The sequence below is a fragment of the Nelumbo lutea genome, chromosome 7 (assembly GCF_056320005.1).
Source record: "Nelumbo lutea isolate HS-2025 chromosome 7, American lotus-T2T, whole genome shotgun sequence".
In the NCBI taxonomy this organism is placed as follows: Eukaryota; Viridiplantae; Streptophyta; class Magnoliopsida; order Proteales; family Nelumbonaceae; genus Nelumbo; species Nelumbo lutea.
Window position 1 is genome coordinate 60,486,198 of NC_142690.1, and position 17,862 is coordinate 60,504,059.

The following is a 17,862-nucleotide window of genomic DNA, read 5'->3' on the forward strand; positions in this document are numbered from 1 at the left end:
CTGTTACATATTTGTTTTTCTTAATTTTAGAATAAAGCATGAAAAATAATTATTTGAATAAAAATAAATAATTATTTAGTTTTTAGAAAACTAGAATGAAACATCCAAAATAATTACTTGATCTATTATGTCCATAAATCCATTCAATTTTTCTGTTACATATTTACTTTTCTTAATTTTAATTTAATTTTTAGAATAAAAGAAGCAAAATAATTATTTGAATAAAAATAAATAACTATTCAGTTTTTAGAAAATTAGAATGAAACATGCAAAACAATTACTTGATATATTATCCATAATCTGTTACATATTTACTTTTCTTAGTTATAATTTAATATTTAGAATAAAACATCTAAAATAATTATTTGAATAGAAATAAATAATTATTCAGTTTTTACAAAATTAGAATGAAACATGCAAAATAATTACTTGATCTTTTATGTTAACAGAAAATAATTTTTCTGTTACATATTTACTTTTCTTAATTTTAATTTAATATTTAGAATAAAACATCCAAAATAATTATTCGAATAAAAATAAATAATTATTCAGCTTTTAGAAAATTAGAATGAAACATGCAAAATAATTACTTGACCTATTATGCCCATAAATCCATTAAATTTTTCTATTATATATTTACTTTTCTTATTTTTAATTTAATTTTTAAAATAAAACATCCAAAATAATTATTTGAATAAAAATAAATAATTGTTCAGTTTTTAGAAAATTAGAAAGAAACATGCAAAATAACTACTTGATCTAATATGTCCATAAATTCATTTAATTTTTCTGTTACATATTTTCTTTTCTTAATTTTAATTTAATATTTAGAATAAATTAATAAAACATCCAAAATAATTATTTGAATAAAAATAAATAATTATTTGGTTTTTAGAAAATTAGAATGAAACATACAAAATAATTACTTGACCTATTATGTCCAAAAAGCCATTCAATTTTGATATTACATATTTACATTTCTTAATTTTAATTTAATTTTTAAAATAAAACAAGCAAACACATTGGAACTAAATTAAGTACTTTATTAAATAGTATGTTTTTGTCACTGTGTGTTGACTATAATATGTTTTTCATAAAACACACTAAAACATGTTATTTTTATGCATAAATATCCCATCTATGTCTTATATTTAGTGATACTAATGTTTATTTATAATTTATTAAAGTATTTATAGCATTTTCATGCATATATGTATCTTAATTTTACGTCCGTATCCATGTGTATCCAAGGTGTATCCCAATACGTCTCTTAAATTTACCTTTCCGATACGCATAGCGTTTCCAACACTTTAAACCTTGTATTTAACTAATTAAGAAATTATGTTGTTATAGAGAGTGAAAGACGTGAGTTGTGAGAAGAGAGAGGGAACCTAATGGGAAGGGAGAAGAATGAAGAGAGAGGGTGCTGAGATGGCAAACTAGGAGGGGTGGGAAGGGAGAGATGAGAGAGTCAAGAAGATTGCAAGGTTGGAGTAATGGAACAAGGAAAATCACAGTGATGTGGACTGTCTTGCTATATATATATATAGGTTCAAATCTAAAGTGGTTGTCGTTTAGCTGAACTGTTGATGGAACCATCCTAATTGTTGGTTCTTGGGTCCAACCTCTAAAGGATGACTGCGTCAGCGTGCCCATAATTTGATGAAGAAACATTTGATAATATGGAAATTCTTGTACCAACAAAGCCTTTGAATTGAGTCTGCTTTTCCATTCTCTCTCTACTTCCCCTCCCTTCACTGGATAATATTCCTAGATATTATTTCATGGTTAACAGGCAATTGAGTGATGACCTACCTTATTAGGTCGGTTAAGCTTTAATTTGAATATATTATACAGAGATCAAACCATTCATTAGACAGGAACCCTCTGGTCGTCTATACCCAACAAGTAATAGGAGGTTTCCTCAAGTGACACCACCAACCGTTGAAAGTTGAACTTCTTTTAGTTCTAAACATTTGCCCCATTGAAGGGTTTATTCTAGCCACGTGGCTAGGATTCTGCGCCACCATAGAACATGGTAGAGCGAACACATGAAGCCCTTGTGGACTAACTTTCGAATGCAGAAAGATCTTAAGAGGAGTTCTGAGTGGTGAAGGACTGAAGGTTATTAGGGTCGGTTTTGGTTTGGAGATTTAAGCCTCTTAGGGAGAATTTTTTGGGCTTTGAGGTTTTTTGGGTCTTGAGAGTGAATTCTACCTCTTCTTTGTAAGGTTAGGGAAAGAAAAATCTCGTATTTAAAAGGGATTGGTGGGTTATGGGCTTTTGCCTTTTATAGCTTATCACCTTGTTGTATTCTTCTTTTCTTTAATAAAATTCCTTATTTATTTATTTACAAAAAAAAAGAAAAAAAAATCTAAGTATCGTCCCAACAAACCAAAAACTAAACCCTCAAGCATGAAAGCCGGGTAGTCAACATTGCTAGTTCTGCAGCATTAGTCCAACACAACCTTCAGTTGCTTTTCCCTTTAAAGGCATCTGTATCTCTTTCTTTCTCTTTTCTTACTTACACTACCAATCTGTATTATTCATTAACACTACAATTACACAGTTTATTTTCATCTACACTAAAAAGAAGAACGAAATGGACTTTGTGAGGACTTCCATCTTTGACTCTATCTCCGATATTTCACAGATTTTTTTTTTTTCTGTAAGTTTGGCGTGCAGGAAAACAGTTGGAGCTCTTTGGAACAACTGAGAATGGTAAACATATAAGAAAATTGACAGTATATCCACTTAGCTCTCTGATGAAAGCATGCTGCACTGGTTTTAAAGTCGTTTCACTTCTTCAAATAACAAAAACCAAAATTAAACATCTGATTAGATGGTGAAAGAATTATAGATGGAAACTGTTAGAGCACTAAAAGATGATAATCTAATGGAAGAAAAGAGATTAATATTAGAAGACAAATACCTCCTTATACTGATGAACCTTGTCGCAGTGGCTGGGCCTCATTTTGTTGGTTGTCGAGTGGCATGTATTGTGACATGATAGCCATGATCTCCGAGTCCATGTATGACTACAATGAAAGTGATAACCAAAAGTTCAGAAGGGAACATGTAACTGATAAAAATAATCATACAGATAGAAGATGCACATGCGAAAATATGGAAATAAGGTTTCTTCTGTTTGACATACCCGAAGCCTGTACTTGTAGAATATATAACCTGCTGAACCAGCCCCCGCAATACATGCTAGAACCAAGAATGTAAGGAACCATGCGTATTTTGATGAATTCCTAGCTGTACAATGGATGGACAAGGATTAAAAGCAAATTACATGGTAAATTTTAAAAGGGATCAAACGAAGTTAGTTTCGTGAATTTGAGATTTTATATTTGCTGGAAACATTACTCTGAGAACAAGTGGATCTGAAAATCCCAATTCCAGATCTGACCCCACTGAATTAAATCAAATTTTACACACATAACTAATGAAAACCAAAATGAACCATGCCAGTCTTGTATCTTCAACTTTCAAAGTGGTGATTCAAAACATTTAAATCAATTTAAATACTAATATTTGTTCTTTGAGGTCATGTACCATAGCCAAGTATCTGACCATACAAGTTTTATAAGGCATAGTTGAGTTGAGTTGAGAAACATTTGGAATGAAGAACATAGAAACTATTTGAAAAGCTGAATCCTTAATGTTCTGCACCATAGCTACATCAAAAAACCAATATGGATTTTCATGATTATAGATTGGATATCCATCGACAGCAAATCAAGTCGGATCTCAGTGACTAGACTCTAGGAGAACCCCAAGGTGGGATCCATAGAATGGTTAGTTAGAGGAATAGAGTTAACGAGGACTGCAAAAGTTGTCCTTCCTAGGATGACAATGCACCTCAATCTTGAAAGCCACTCTTGACAAAATGCTAAATTAATTCATTAATGTCTGTACATTCAAAAGCTCTGTTAGATTAGGGATCAGAGAATTTAATATCAAATGTGCCAAATAGTTATATGGAAGTATCCAATAGGAATCAAATTGGGATCTTTGGAAAGCACCTTCACAAGTATGACCATCCCCTCGGAATCCTGGTGGGCAGTGACATCCTTTTACCTCAGACTCCTAATTCATATAAATAAAAGAATGAATAAGACATGAACAAAAAAGAAAATAAGATATTTTCAAGTCTCTGACCAGCCATGCTGAAAATGGTAGAATGGTAGAATCATAAAGGAAAAGTATAGGGGACAATGTGACGGAACTGAGCATGCTGAAAAGGTCTTCCCATTTCTAGTCTCTGACCAGCAGCCACCGTTGTTCATCATACACCTTGCAGGTCCCACAGCTGTTAATCAAAGAAAAGAAGAAAAAATGTCAGCTCCAAAGGTGATTGCCTACAATAACAATTATCTCCATTCAATAGGAGACACCAACTGGCTCTTGGTAAAGTCAGTGGATGTATCTCCCACAGACCTGGGGGCAAACCTCATCTTCACCTCCCCATCCCCCCACCCCTCCACAAATTTGAAAAAAAAAAGGTTCCGTTCTATCCATAAAGGGTAGGGAGCTGGTTGTAATCCTAGATAAAGCATAAAATTTGAAATCGTTTTTTATATCAATGATGGAATTAGTAGGGTGGACTAATCTAAGTTTAAATATTCTGTTCTCTTAGGCCCAAGAAAAAATCCAGATCCTTTTCCTAAATTTCATCTATGCAAAGTGTGAGTTCATTAACAACATGGAAAGAGATACTGCTAGTGAACTAGCCAGGAAGCAATCAAAGCAACCATTTTCTAAACTTCCAATTTATTATCCATGAGGTCATATCAAGGGCCATATTTCCCATGGGACTAGAGCAGCAAGGTTAAGTGAACATGTTCTTCCAAAACCCAAATTTCTATGTGTATATTACATACCAAAGAGAAGGGAAAAGTATTAATTTTATGGAGTGCCATGCTAGACAATCGTGAAGCACATCAAAAGGATTATGTTTAGTTGATACAAAGGAATTAATTAATTTAAATTTATAAATAAGTATGAAGCCTGGGAAAGACATAATCATAAAAAATCAGATCCTTGTGATACTTGACTATAGCCACCATAGGTGAATATGATAAGAAGGATGAACTCAGATGGTATGGGCATGTAAAACAGAAGAATTATGGGAAAAAACACTATGATACAGGTTGAAGGCTCATAAAGGATGAAACAATATCTCTAGAAGACGGTTGTAGATAGTGATATAACATTTGAATTAGATGGCATAATGTGTTGATGATGATGACTATTCTTTTTTTTTTATTGAAACCTGATTCTAACCTTAAGAACTATGAAAACAAGTTTAAATGTGATATTTCTTGAGTACATGAAACTGCTATGAATCAAGCTTAAACTATCAATAGGATATTGAAAGTCTTGCTTGCATAACAGAGTTTCTAAATTCATTTGTAGATTAAGAAGCCAGAGGCAATACTTATGTGTATGCATTGCATTGCAGGTTCCTAGAATCCATCTTATTAAGGTGAATTCTGAAATATCTTAAGAACAATAAATTATATTTTTTAAATGATCACCTAGTAAGTCACCACGAACCAGTAAACCACTATTAAAATTCTAGGAGATGGTTAAATCTCTTTTTAAAATGGACTGCTAGAAGATGGTTAAAAAAATTGTATCTTGATTGGGTCCTAATCTTTTCCTATAATACCTGGATTCAGATGAGAAATTGGGATATGATTCTCTGTTTCCTTGGATCCTGTATATGGATTAAGGATACGAGTATCACATCTATTATGCCTATATTATGCTTCTCTATCTTGATTTTGAAGTTGTCATTTCATAGTATGAATATCTTGCTAAATTAATTAAACCTCTAACATATACATATTTTTGTGGTATAATTTGTTTAAATATATCATTTTATATGTTCTAAAGTTTAATACTATAAAGTGTAATAGTGCCCATGCAGCTCCTGGTGTTGTATTGGGTATAAACTGTGTTTGGCACTGGTATGCTAGGTATGAATAGGTATTTGGATATCTTATACTTTTCCTGGCTTATTTATTTATTTTTCTTCTCTTTTATTTCTTATGTTTTAAGTTTTTCCTAATTTTTATTGATTTATTAATGGATCAGACAGTTTAAAGTAGACAGTTGATCCATTGGTTAGGCATCCAGTTTGGTTTTTAAGAAGTTGACAAGTCTCTAAAACTTAAAATATAATTTGGTGCATGAGGAACAAGATAGAAGAGTTCAACTCTGAAAAAATAATTGCAATGTAGCGTAGGGGATCCTCATATTGTAGGTACAAGCATTGTCTCTACGTTCTATGATGGTTGTACAGGAACAACCAGTGTTTCATGGACTCTCTTAAATGGATGATGTGTCTTTGTCTAACACAGTTGGAGTTTGAAACCCCACAGATTCTTGAGGACACTACTATGTAACAGTTTGACTTATTATCTCCATGCTTGTTTTGACGTAAATGAATAGCTAATTTAATGCCATTTTTCATATCAAACATTTCTTGGTGACAAAGGCACTATTTTAGATCCCCTTTTGAAGTTAAATAATGTTAGAACTCAAAAAATATGAATTATTTTAATAGTATATACTCATCCCATAAGCATAACCTCAAGTTCATTTTTTCTCATATTGCCATGTCAGACTCTTGGACTTGCTTTGGATTCCAAGTCCCATCTCTAAGTACAAGCAAAACTGGTCACAACTAAATTTCATACACTTCTTTTTCTCAGTAGGAGGGGGGGAGGGGAGATGATGTACCTTCACAAGATGTATAACCATCTCCATGATACTGAACACCATTCACCACAGGGCATTCACAAACTCTTCCTCTGAATGTATCCTAATCAAGGAGAAGCAACACAAAAATCCATTAAAAATGAGAACTTCTAGAATCTTAAATTCTGTAAGCAAATAGAAGTGGCAGAAGTACAAGTGAACAATTAATTGGATTTGACTACAACTAGGATCAATTCAAAAACTCACTCACTGAGAATGTGAATGTGAGGGGCATATTTTACAATTACTATCTGCAGTTACAAAAATTAACTAGCATACCCTGGTATTTCTTTCCCAGATTAATTGGGATAACAAATTTAAAAAAATTATGAACCTTTTTTATAACAGAATTTCATTAATGTAAACAAGCTACCCTAACAGAAGTAAAAGTCTGATAGTTACAAAGCCTTCTTGGATTACCACAAACTATTCAGAATTATGAACCTTACTTCCTTGTGGCTAAAATATAAATTTTTAAATACCTTGCAAGCACTAATATTAGATCGAGAATCCATCCAACATCCACCATTCCTTTCCTGGCACTCATTAGTCTCAATATCTGTAGAAATGACAGAAGCCAATGTAATATCCAATCCTATTTAAATTTCAAGTTCAGTAGCCAGGATAAAACAATATAGATTTGGAAAAGAATAGGGATGCTGACCTGCACTTAAACAAACCCGGGGCTCTGTTGTCTCTTTAAATCCCGCACATATAGCCTTCAGAACTGCAGTCCTCTCCAATTTACCTTCAGAATAAGCAGTACAACAACTTGTAAAATCCCAATTTGATCGTTCAGTTTCAAATATTTTGTGATCATCCTGAAGTATAGTATCATGTCACAATCATATTCAAAATTACCGAGGCTTTTGCAAGGATTTAAATTTCGTTATCAGAGTGTGTTTTAAATATAGGTATTCTCTTATGTTTCTTGTTTTTTCCCTATTTCTTTTTAAACCTTCATCTAAACTTCCTATGTATTCTATAATTCATTATTTCTTCTCTTCTTCACTCATCTGTTTATTTCATACAAATCTCCCTCTATATTGTGATCCATACATATTTCATTTCATTCTATCGAAACTGAAACAAAACCTAAGTTCTGGATTTCTTGTCAAAATTTAAACCCTTGAACCTAGGTGATTGAATCAGTAAAACTAAAAAGGACAGGGTTAGAAGTGAAGTCATATGAAGGAATTCAGGAGTAGCTCTAATAGGTCATAAAATGAGAGAAAGTAGATTGAGATGGTTTGCTCACATGCATAGAAGGCCATCTACAGCACCTGTTAGGAAAAGTGATCTGTTACAAGCTGAAGGAGCTAGAAGAGATGGGGGCAGGAGAAAAAAAAAAGACTTTGGTGGATGTCATAAGAAACAATGATGATAATGATATTTACATAAAGCAATGTGTCTCCACAAGTATGAGATGAAAAACCAAATATGGTGATTCATCAAAACAAACCAAATACGGCGATTTCAAGGGTTACATAAAACATTTTGATACTAAGGATGTTAGTTCAGAATCTGTCTGTAGGACAGCACTAAACCACTAACCCCCTTCCTGAGACACACACATAGCACATGCACATTTCCACCTGTCCATCCACAAACACCTTCATCTCATCATAGCTATCACCTGCTTTATGGCACCCAGAAGTTGGCAGTATGAATCCTGTTCGTCTTTCTGAACTCTAAAGGTTGCATCTTCTGTTAAATAATTGGCTTGCAAATCCCTCCTTTATTCATATTACCTCAATGAAGGCTCCTTTTTTCCTCCACCTTTCCCTTTTAAGGCTTCGAACTTATGCTAGATCACTCCTTTTTGAACATGCAGGCATGTATAAACACACACACATAATGGTATGCAACAACAACCATCAGCACATTAAATGACATGTTGATGAGAAAACCACCTCAAACCATAACTAAGAAAAAGTAGTAAAAGAAATAAAGCTATATGTAAGTTCAGAAACCATAATCTTTTTATTTCTAGAGACGGAGACCTAAGAAAAATGCTTACACATTGTTAACAATTAAAACCATGGTAGTTTAATGACTAAGCTTGACAACTTCAATAATTCCTTGTAGTTACCTTCTTATACTACACAATGCTGTTTTTTATTCATAAGAATTCTAAAGGCCATTACCCAATGATGGTCCCATCTATTCAGGGTATTGGGAGGGGTTGACCGGATAACGACCTAACTATGGTTTTTTTTTTTTGGCACAAAGTGGCGGTTCTCAGGCTTAAACCTGCTTTCTCAACTTGTTAGACTGAGATTTTACCATTACACCAAGCGATGGCTCCTAATAAATAATACGAGCAATGAGTGCAAACATGCAAACATTATGACTCATTGACAAGAAACAAGAGCAAGAAATAAGTAAAATTTATAGTACTCCCATAGAAAGTGTCAAGTAACAAACCTCGATATTGGACATTATTAATAACCAAGGTTGGCAAAATGGTAACATCACCACGAGATCCTCGACCAACCTAGATTTTAAAAATTGAAATACATAATGAGTTTGCATAGTCCTGTGAATGAAGATAAGAAACCCATGTCTTTTTTGCATCAAGATTTAGAGATCGCTTTTGTTCAGATAGTTACTTCACAATGACATGATAGACAAGTATGCTCATGGGGGGTTTCTAATTGTTATCATCAATAAGTATGATAAAGCAAAAAAAAAAAAAGTAGATATAGAAAAAAGAGACCTGGAGATCTTGCTCAATCTTCAAAACTTCATTCTCCACATCAGCATCAGGATCACCCATGCATTTTTTGACCTTCTCAATAGGCAAACCTAACAAATAGAATGGCATACATTAAAAAGAAATGAAAAAGAAAACTACGTTTATATTGTATATTGTTTCATTGAATGTACACAGCAGCACCCACCAAGTGATTTAATAATATCCTCAGCACAATCTTTGCTATATTTCTTCTCCTTCATTGAACACCTGATATGGAAATCTGTAACAAAGTCCCACCAAACCCAAGAACGATTGCTTTCATTAGCAACTCTGTGCACACAAATCTGCCGCAGGTTCTCAATCACCACGTCCTTCCCTTCATACCCTTCTCCAAAATCCTGTTCTGGGTCTGGTGCACAGTACCTCCCATGATTTATACATTGAGATTTGCATTGCTTACTAAGTATGAAGGCCTCTGGACAGTACCAAGTTATATAATGGGGTGTAAATTGGGTATAACCTCCCTTCTCAAGAATCTGAGCGTGACCCCTAAAATTCTTCACAAAATCCATCTGCTCATCACAACGAACCCCACATTCATCATTGCTGTTGGTCCAGAGCTCATACTCAACCCTCTCATCAGGGTGGGGCATGGATTCTGTCCAATCTAACCTTATAACAACATCATCACCCTTCAGTAAAGCCTTCTTCAAACTCTCACCAAAGGACTTCTCTATTAAAACTGATGGGATTGTGATCTTCTCTATATAACCTTGCGAATCGGTGTTCTCCTCTGGAGAATCCATGGTTATCAAAGGTTCATCTATACTATCAGCCACTAAAACTGCCGCAGCCCCACCCTGTTGAGCATTCCATACCTTCAAAGCAAAGTAGCAATCTGAAGGCAAATGAAAATAAATCATTATACATCCATCTTTGAGATATCAATCAAAAATAATTTGGAGATACCAGTTACAGTCTTACAGAGTACCAATCAATTATTTATACCTACAGATGATTAAATCAATACTACAGGAAGCTTCATAACAAAATAATAAAAATAGAAATACAATAAAAATTCCACGATGTGACAAAACATTTAGATCCATTAAATCAACATTTATGGCATTATACCCTTAACTTCTAAATAGAAGAACCACTTCAAAAGGAACCAATTCTATCAACACACACACAGGCGTAAACGTACTAAGCACATACCAGAATCAGAAGGCAGGAATCAGATAATCCAAATGAGAATTCAGAAATAGAAAACTACCCATCACAGGAAATAGCTTGCTTTCTAGACTATTTAAACAAAACCATTAGAAAAGAAGATTAAAACGGAAAAAACTAACACCTAATCATTAGTAACTGCCACATGTAAAAATTGAACGAAAAAGATCCACCTCAAATTACATAACTGCACATAAATACCAAAAAAATTTACAAAACTGCACACCAGTGAAAATCATAAAATTTCGTTCATAACAAGCTCAATCAATAAAAAGTAGCAGCTAACCATCACAGAAGTGATCCCAATTATCGCAGGTAATCAAATTACAAAGATGGCAGAACTGAATTAATTACCTCCACGATCGAGGAGAACAATGGTGGGATGAGAAGACCTGGGCTTGAAAGGCTTGTCGCCCTCGAATGAATTACAACCATTGGTGCCCTTATCAGGGTAAAGAACAGATCCCATCATCGTTCCTCCATAGTCTGGAACACCGAAGTTTCCGATCGAACCATCATGCTTCGAGCGAAGACGCTCGGGTGACAGGACAGTAATACTGTTCTTCTCCACAACGAATCTAGCATACACAGAGCTATCTAATACCGTCAATAGCAGCAACAAAACTAGGAATTCTCTGCCAAACGCCATTGAAATCTGAAACTTTCTTCGTTTTGTGTATATGGGAGCCGAGACTGAGAGAATCGGGTGTTCTGAAGAACAAGTACCCGAGGATAAGAAAATTTCGGATGAGCGTGTGAGGATTATTCACAACGGAATCCAAGTGAAGAGGGAGAGAGAGAAGACTTTTCTTCTCGTCTACATCTCCCTGGTAACGTAAAATAAACGACATGGAGAGGTTGACGGAGTAAGCGGAACAACCATGGACGAGACATCAGAGAGAGAGAAGAGCGAAGGGAGAATCTTGTTTCCACTGATTGCACTAATTCTTTATTCAATGTCCAATAAGTCCCCGATCAATGATCATGACATCACGTTGCCTTAATAGCTAAGAATCAAGAGGAGTGTCAACTACGCATCAAGTTTAGCAGTGAATCAGTGATATCAAGATCAGATGGTTCTGAAGAAGAGATGGTGGGTCCTACTGTCCGGCAAATTACTCCATCTGATTGTATCATCAGTATCTCATCTAGGATAACTCAATCAGTCCAATCAGATCGTTCAATTAAAATCACGTGGGCCCTACCTTGAATTACCATGTTATTTACCTTCTTCCACCATGGGCAAAGCATTGTTATTTGGTAGGTAATATAAATAAAGAATAAATAAAAATAAAAATATTAGATAATACTACTACTACCAATCAAAATTATGTGGGCCCCCAGCCCCCCATTGGTAAATCAATTAATTTTAGAGTAATTTACGAAGACGCCCCTGAACTTTAATCATTAAACAAAGACCCCCTTTCGTTAACGTTCTGTTGGTTAAATTCAAAAAAAAAAATTTATTCGATTGTTTAAAGTTTTTTAAATATCTAAACTATCCTTTTTATACTATTCATCGTCTTCTCCATTGATGTTAGGTGAAATGGCTTAAAAAAAACAACGGTTTTGAAACTGGTCATTCTCCATGTAGAATCTAATGTGCTTGAATCCCTTATTGAGCCAATGATTCTCCATCATTTCTGGAATTATTATTTTGGTCAGGGGGTTTGTGTGAGAAGACAAGAAAGGAGCTAAATAAGCTCCGGGGTGAACCAACAAAGGCACTGGAATTCATCCTTGTAAATCTTCTTGTACATGGTCATGATGTTTTGGTCATGGAAAAGAAAATAACAAACAATTAAAACAAACAAAATCACTCTAGAAGATTAGATTTCAATTTCCTAGGTTAAATAGGTTTGAAGAGAAAAATGACAAGAAAAAGAAAATAAAAAAAATTAGTAGGGTATTTTGATAATTTAACACTTTCTGCCATTTGACTTAACGGCTAAGACTAGAGGAGTCTTTATTGCAATAAAATATATAATATATAGGGGAGACTTTGTTACTGACCTCATAATACAAGGGGAATTTTTGTAATTTACCTTTAATTTTAATTTAATTTAATCCAGATAAACAATTTGATTAATTAAGAGAGATTAGGTAAGTGATTGAGCAATAAGTCGTTGCCCCATTCTTTAAGTAATATCGAGAGATGATGATGTATGCCTCTGAGATGAGCAATTTCATTCACCCATATAATATCTACTAGTATTAATTACTTATTTATACACTATGCATTTTGTACATATCCTGGGCTTTCAAAATCAACTTATACCTTCGTTGACCAGTTCCACATATGACTTCTGTCATTTTACCGTTTAAAACTATTAATAATTCACTTCCGAAAAATTTATAATACCAAAGTTATCCTTTAGACTTCATTTTGAAGGATTACAAATATAAATATGTACAACATAAAATATTGTATTTTGTATCATTTTATATGTATTTTTAATTACATATATTTATATTTATATTTGCACTCCTAACAGTCATAACGATCATTCGATAAAGCTGATGGTACTCTTTGAAAATTTATTCGAAAGATAATAAAAGATAAAAGTCCTTTTCTATCAATTCTGTAAAATATAATGGCATCTCATCTGAATAGGGACAAAAATTTTTAGCAATTTTTACACTGTATTCCACTTTAGAATTTTAATTTGAACTGCAGACCTACAATAATTTAAATTTATGAACACCTCCACCTATAACACTCATATCCATTTGTAAATTGGCATCAATTCTGAGCTGGCACCTACCCCCAACCGTACGATAGAACTAAAATTTCAATGGCCCACTGAACAATAAAAACCCCAAAATTTTAATAAATTCAACCAATATCATAAAAGTGGTAGACAATGATATTTGGAGATGAGATGGTTTGATTGGTCAAATCTTTTTTGATGCCGTCTTTTTAGCAGCATAGGTTTTTCATAACAAAAGTTATAAATCATGAAACTTTTATATATTATTAATTATAGGGTAAATTCCTGAAACCTCTCCTAAAGTTTGTTAACTTCAATCACCTCCCCTGAACTTTTAATATACATAATTGTAAGTAAACCCCATAAAATAGGCATGAAATGTCCAAAATACACATGCAATTACTTTGACCAAAATATTTATTTAACAAGTTTTCTCTAAACATGATTCGTTACCCCAAACCCTTTTGAAATTTGATTTATTTTCCAAAAATTGCCCTTCATATCAATCACTCGGTAAAGGTGCAACTTTAAAATTCTCTTTTTTTGTTTTCATAATATTTGTATTGCTTTTTTTTTTCTGTAGAAGCCCATGTAAGTGCATTTACTCATGTTCTTTAATATCCCAAATAAACAATACCATAACAATTTTAGCCATAAAAATTAATTATTAAAATGGGCATTTTTATCCCATCCAAGTGTTGACAACTTTCCCCAAAGTGGGAAAGTTATTCATCCACTTGGGAAATGGATGGTAAGTGATACCATGGAAAATAAATTTCCCCTGGTCCCCACACAATCCCATTGACCAAATTTTCCTCGTCTCAAAATCCAAAAAAAAAAAAAAAAGAAAAAACAAATGCCCTCTTAGATAATTCTAAGGGAGGGGGTTTACTTGCAACTTCATTTCAGCAATTTACCTTTAATTATTAATCAATTTAGGATCGGTTCAAAACAGTAAAAACTAGTGCTGTCAATGAATCAGGTTTGGTCGAAAACAGCTAGAACCAAAACCGGCCCAACATTAAACATTTATGTTTAATATATATATATTAAATATTCTATATATATTATACATTATATTTTATATATATTTAATATATTATATATTATACATTAGGTCGGAACAGACCCATTGCCAGCCTAGTAAAAACAAGTCCTGGACACAAACCCGATCAATAGAGGTTTGCTCGGTTCGGTTGAGTAGACCCGAACCCGATCCGTTGACAGTTCTTAAGGAAAGGCATCTGACCGAGTCTGATAATCTGTGTGGGACCCGGAAATTTTTGACATTGACATTCACTGGATAGATGATGGATGGACGTATGATTTGGTGCAACGTTATGGTGGGCCATGCATTCTGTTTGTATCCAAGTCAAGGTCTACCCTCCAATTGGACCAATTCTAGCATTGACTTGAGAGAAATTGAGATTGCGCTAGTACTTGCAGTCCCAGGCCATCGCCAAAGTAGAAAAGAACGAATCATTTGATGGCTAGTTTCGTTTCATCAGATTCGGAGGAGCCCATAATGGTCTTTATGTTATCCACGTGTACAAGGCAAGGCATAGGGAATAAAAGGGCATTATTGTCCAAGAGAACTGGAAAAAGGAAAGTAGGCCGGATCATTTTCGTTTTCTTTTTCTATAATAAATAATTAGTTGGAACCCATGTGATGCATAGGATTTTTTAATCGAATTGTAAATTAGAGTTAATGGGTTTTTAAAGAACCCTATGTACTTATAAACAATTTACCACAAAATTTCATCACAATATCCTCATTCAATTCTTCACCGCACTAAGATTTTAATTTGGTCTATCTCATTGGCTAAGATATTTATTTCTTAAATGCCCTTTATCATACCACTTATGGACCAATCAAACCCCACCAAATAATACAAGAGACCATTTACCTCTAGAAATCTCATTGTCAACACATGATTTTTGCTCAATTTGTTGTCGAAATCATAATTTACCTCGAGCACCAAATCAGACTATTCTGATCCTTCCGAAGTACCTAAAAATCCTCAAAATTTTAGCCTAAGATTCCCCTCCGTTTATTCTTTTATTAAACCAAGATTCTCTTTTGAACCCTCTCATTTGCTTGAAGCATCCACAACCCAAATCTCCTTGATTCTAACACCTGTGAATTAATTAGACCATACAATTGAACCCTAGACACACCAAAACATTTACCCATAAATTTTCAACATAAAATTCCCCCATTTGCCCCATCGAACAAATATTCCATTTTGAATGCTCTCATTCACCCAAATTTTCATGATTTTGGCCCTCTAAAATCAATAAGATGTTTCCATAAGATTCTAAACACCATAAAAACCCTACCCACAAAAATTCAACCCAAAATACCTTTCTTTACCCCTCCATCACACCAAGATTCTATTTCAAAGCTTTGCATTAATTGAATCAAGTCCTTTTCTAATCTGCTCAATATTTGCATAATTGGGCCAATCTGATGCTACCAATCAACCCATAATGCTAAAAAACACCACCCTATCAAATTGCAACAAAAAATTCCCTCATTTTCCCTTCCATTATACCAAGATTCTATTTCAAAGTTAATAAATTAACCAAATCACTATCCCTCTAGATTTACCTAATCTGATCCTATTTAGGCCAATCTAACCCCACCAATCATTTCAAAATGCCTAAAAACCCCAACTTGTAAAATTTCAGTCAAAAATACTTTTGTTTTCCCTCCATATAAAAAGATTCCATTTTAGCCAATCTTATTGGCCTATACATGCAAAACCACTGTATATACTCAAATCTATCTCAACCCTTCATTTTTTTTAACCCAAAATACCCACCATTAAATTAGAATTTTGTTTTGGCCTCCTTAGACCTGAATTGACTAAAATACCCCTGAGCTTACTAAAATTACCAAAATACCTAAATTAAATTAAATAAACAAATAAATACCATAATTATTTACAATATTTTTAATGATATTTTTGTTATTAATTATGGTATTTATTTAATAATTTAATTTATTTAACTAATAAACATTATTTATGAAAATACTATAATTAATTAATGGTATTTTGATATAGTTAATTAGTAATTCATTAATTAACAATATTTTATTAATTATGGTATTTATTTAATTATTTAATAATATTAGATGTGTTTTTTGTAAAGCTAGGGCCCTACCCTGCCCCATCCTGAATGGGGCAAGTTTTCTCGAATCTTAAATAAGGATGGGGAAGAGACAAGGTGGGGATGGGAAAAATATTTTTGCTCCAAATTAGGGATGGGGAAGAGACGGGGTTTGCATATAATTCCCCAAAACTAATGGTAAATTAGTAAATAATTAGTAGATTTAATATTGACTTTTAAAATATCTCTAAGTTTTCCTTCATATTCTTATAATCCTAGGATGCCACAATTCCATTTATAAAATACCCTCAAATTGTTATAATCCAATTCCTAAAATTCCCCAAATTCTCATAATCCTATTTGTAAAGTATCCACAAATTAGATTATTTTTAGGTCATTGCCTTGGGGTGGGGAAAATTTGGGGATTCCCCATCTCCAACGAGGAATGGGTGCCTCGCATCTAACCTATCCCGCCACTAGTGATGAGGTAGGGATGGGATAGAGTGACTTGACTACTAGGACGAGGGACAAGGAGGGGTGCCACATCCCATGCATTGCATGGGGCCCGCTAGTTATAATTACTTTTGTTCTTTTGATAATTTTTTTAATGTTAACATAATTTTGTTATTTAATCTATTTTTTGTTTCTGAAATAATATATAAGATATGATTTAGTCATTAATATTTTGACATGTAAAGTATTTAAAAATTAGTTTTTATAATATTATTTAATTATTTAAATAATACCATTATGCAAAATTTTAAAATATTAATTATTTATTAAATTTAATAATCCATGAAATTATAATTTATACTATTATTACATAATTCTGTTATGTTTAACTAATTAAGTATTTAAATAATATGTAAAATGTTTAATCTTTTTTGTTATTTAAATTTTATTTTTATAAATTTATTATGTAGTTTTAAATATTTTGTTACATAATTATTTAGTTATTTTTAATATTTTTTTATTTATGTTTTTAAAATATTGGTAAGTTATAATTTATATTTTTATTATATAATTTCATTATAAATTAATAAGTTTCATAAAAATATAAAATTATTAATAATATGAATATTATTAAACCTATTACAATTATTTTTTGTGTTCTTAATAAATATTTTAAAGTTATTACATAATTTCATTATAATATTTAAATAATTGTTAAATGTTTTAATTGAAAATTTCTTTAGATAGATATAGATGAAAAGTGGGAGAGGATAAAGAGGAATTAGAGATAATTTAGGAAAAAGTGGGGAATAGTTAGTTTCCTAATAAAAAGGAAAGGAAAAAAAAAAAAAAAAGATAAGTCGTGTGTTAGGTGGTGGC

At 32.8% G+C, this 17,862-nt stretch overlaps 1 protein-coding gene across 1 annotated transcript; it reads right to left on the minus strand.

Annotated features, from left to right (window-relative positions):
- Window positions 1-2,402: 2,402 nt before the first annotated feature.
- VSR7 (VACUOLAR SORTING RECEPTOR 7) lies at window positions 2,403-11,690 on the minus strand. Its single transcript, XM_088955987.1, has 12 exons — window positions 11,060-11,690; window positions 9,678-10,370; window positions 9,494-9,582; window positions 9,202-9,271; window positions 7,439-7,522; window positions 7,257-7,333; window positions 6,757-6,838; window positions 4,236-4,318; window positions 3,925-4,095; window positions 3,158-3,283; window positions 2,933-3,038; window positions 2,403-2,804 (listed from the first exon to the last, which is right to left on the minus strand). Exons 1-11 carry the CDS (start codon window positions 11,352-11,354, stop codon window positions 2,937-2,939), a joined length of 1,872 nt encoding a protein of 623 aa, XP_088812113.1. The 5' UTR covers window positions 11,355-11,690; the 3' UTR covers window positions 2,403-2,804; window positions 2,933-2,936.
- Window positions 11,691-17,862: the final 6,172 nt, after the last annotated feature.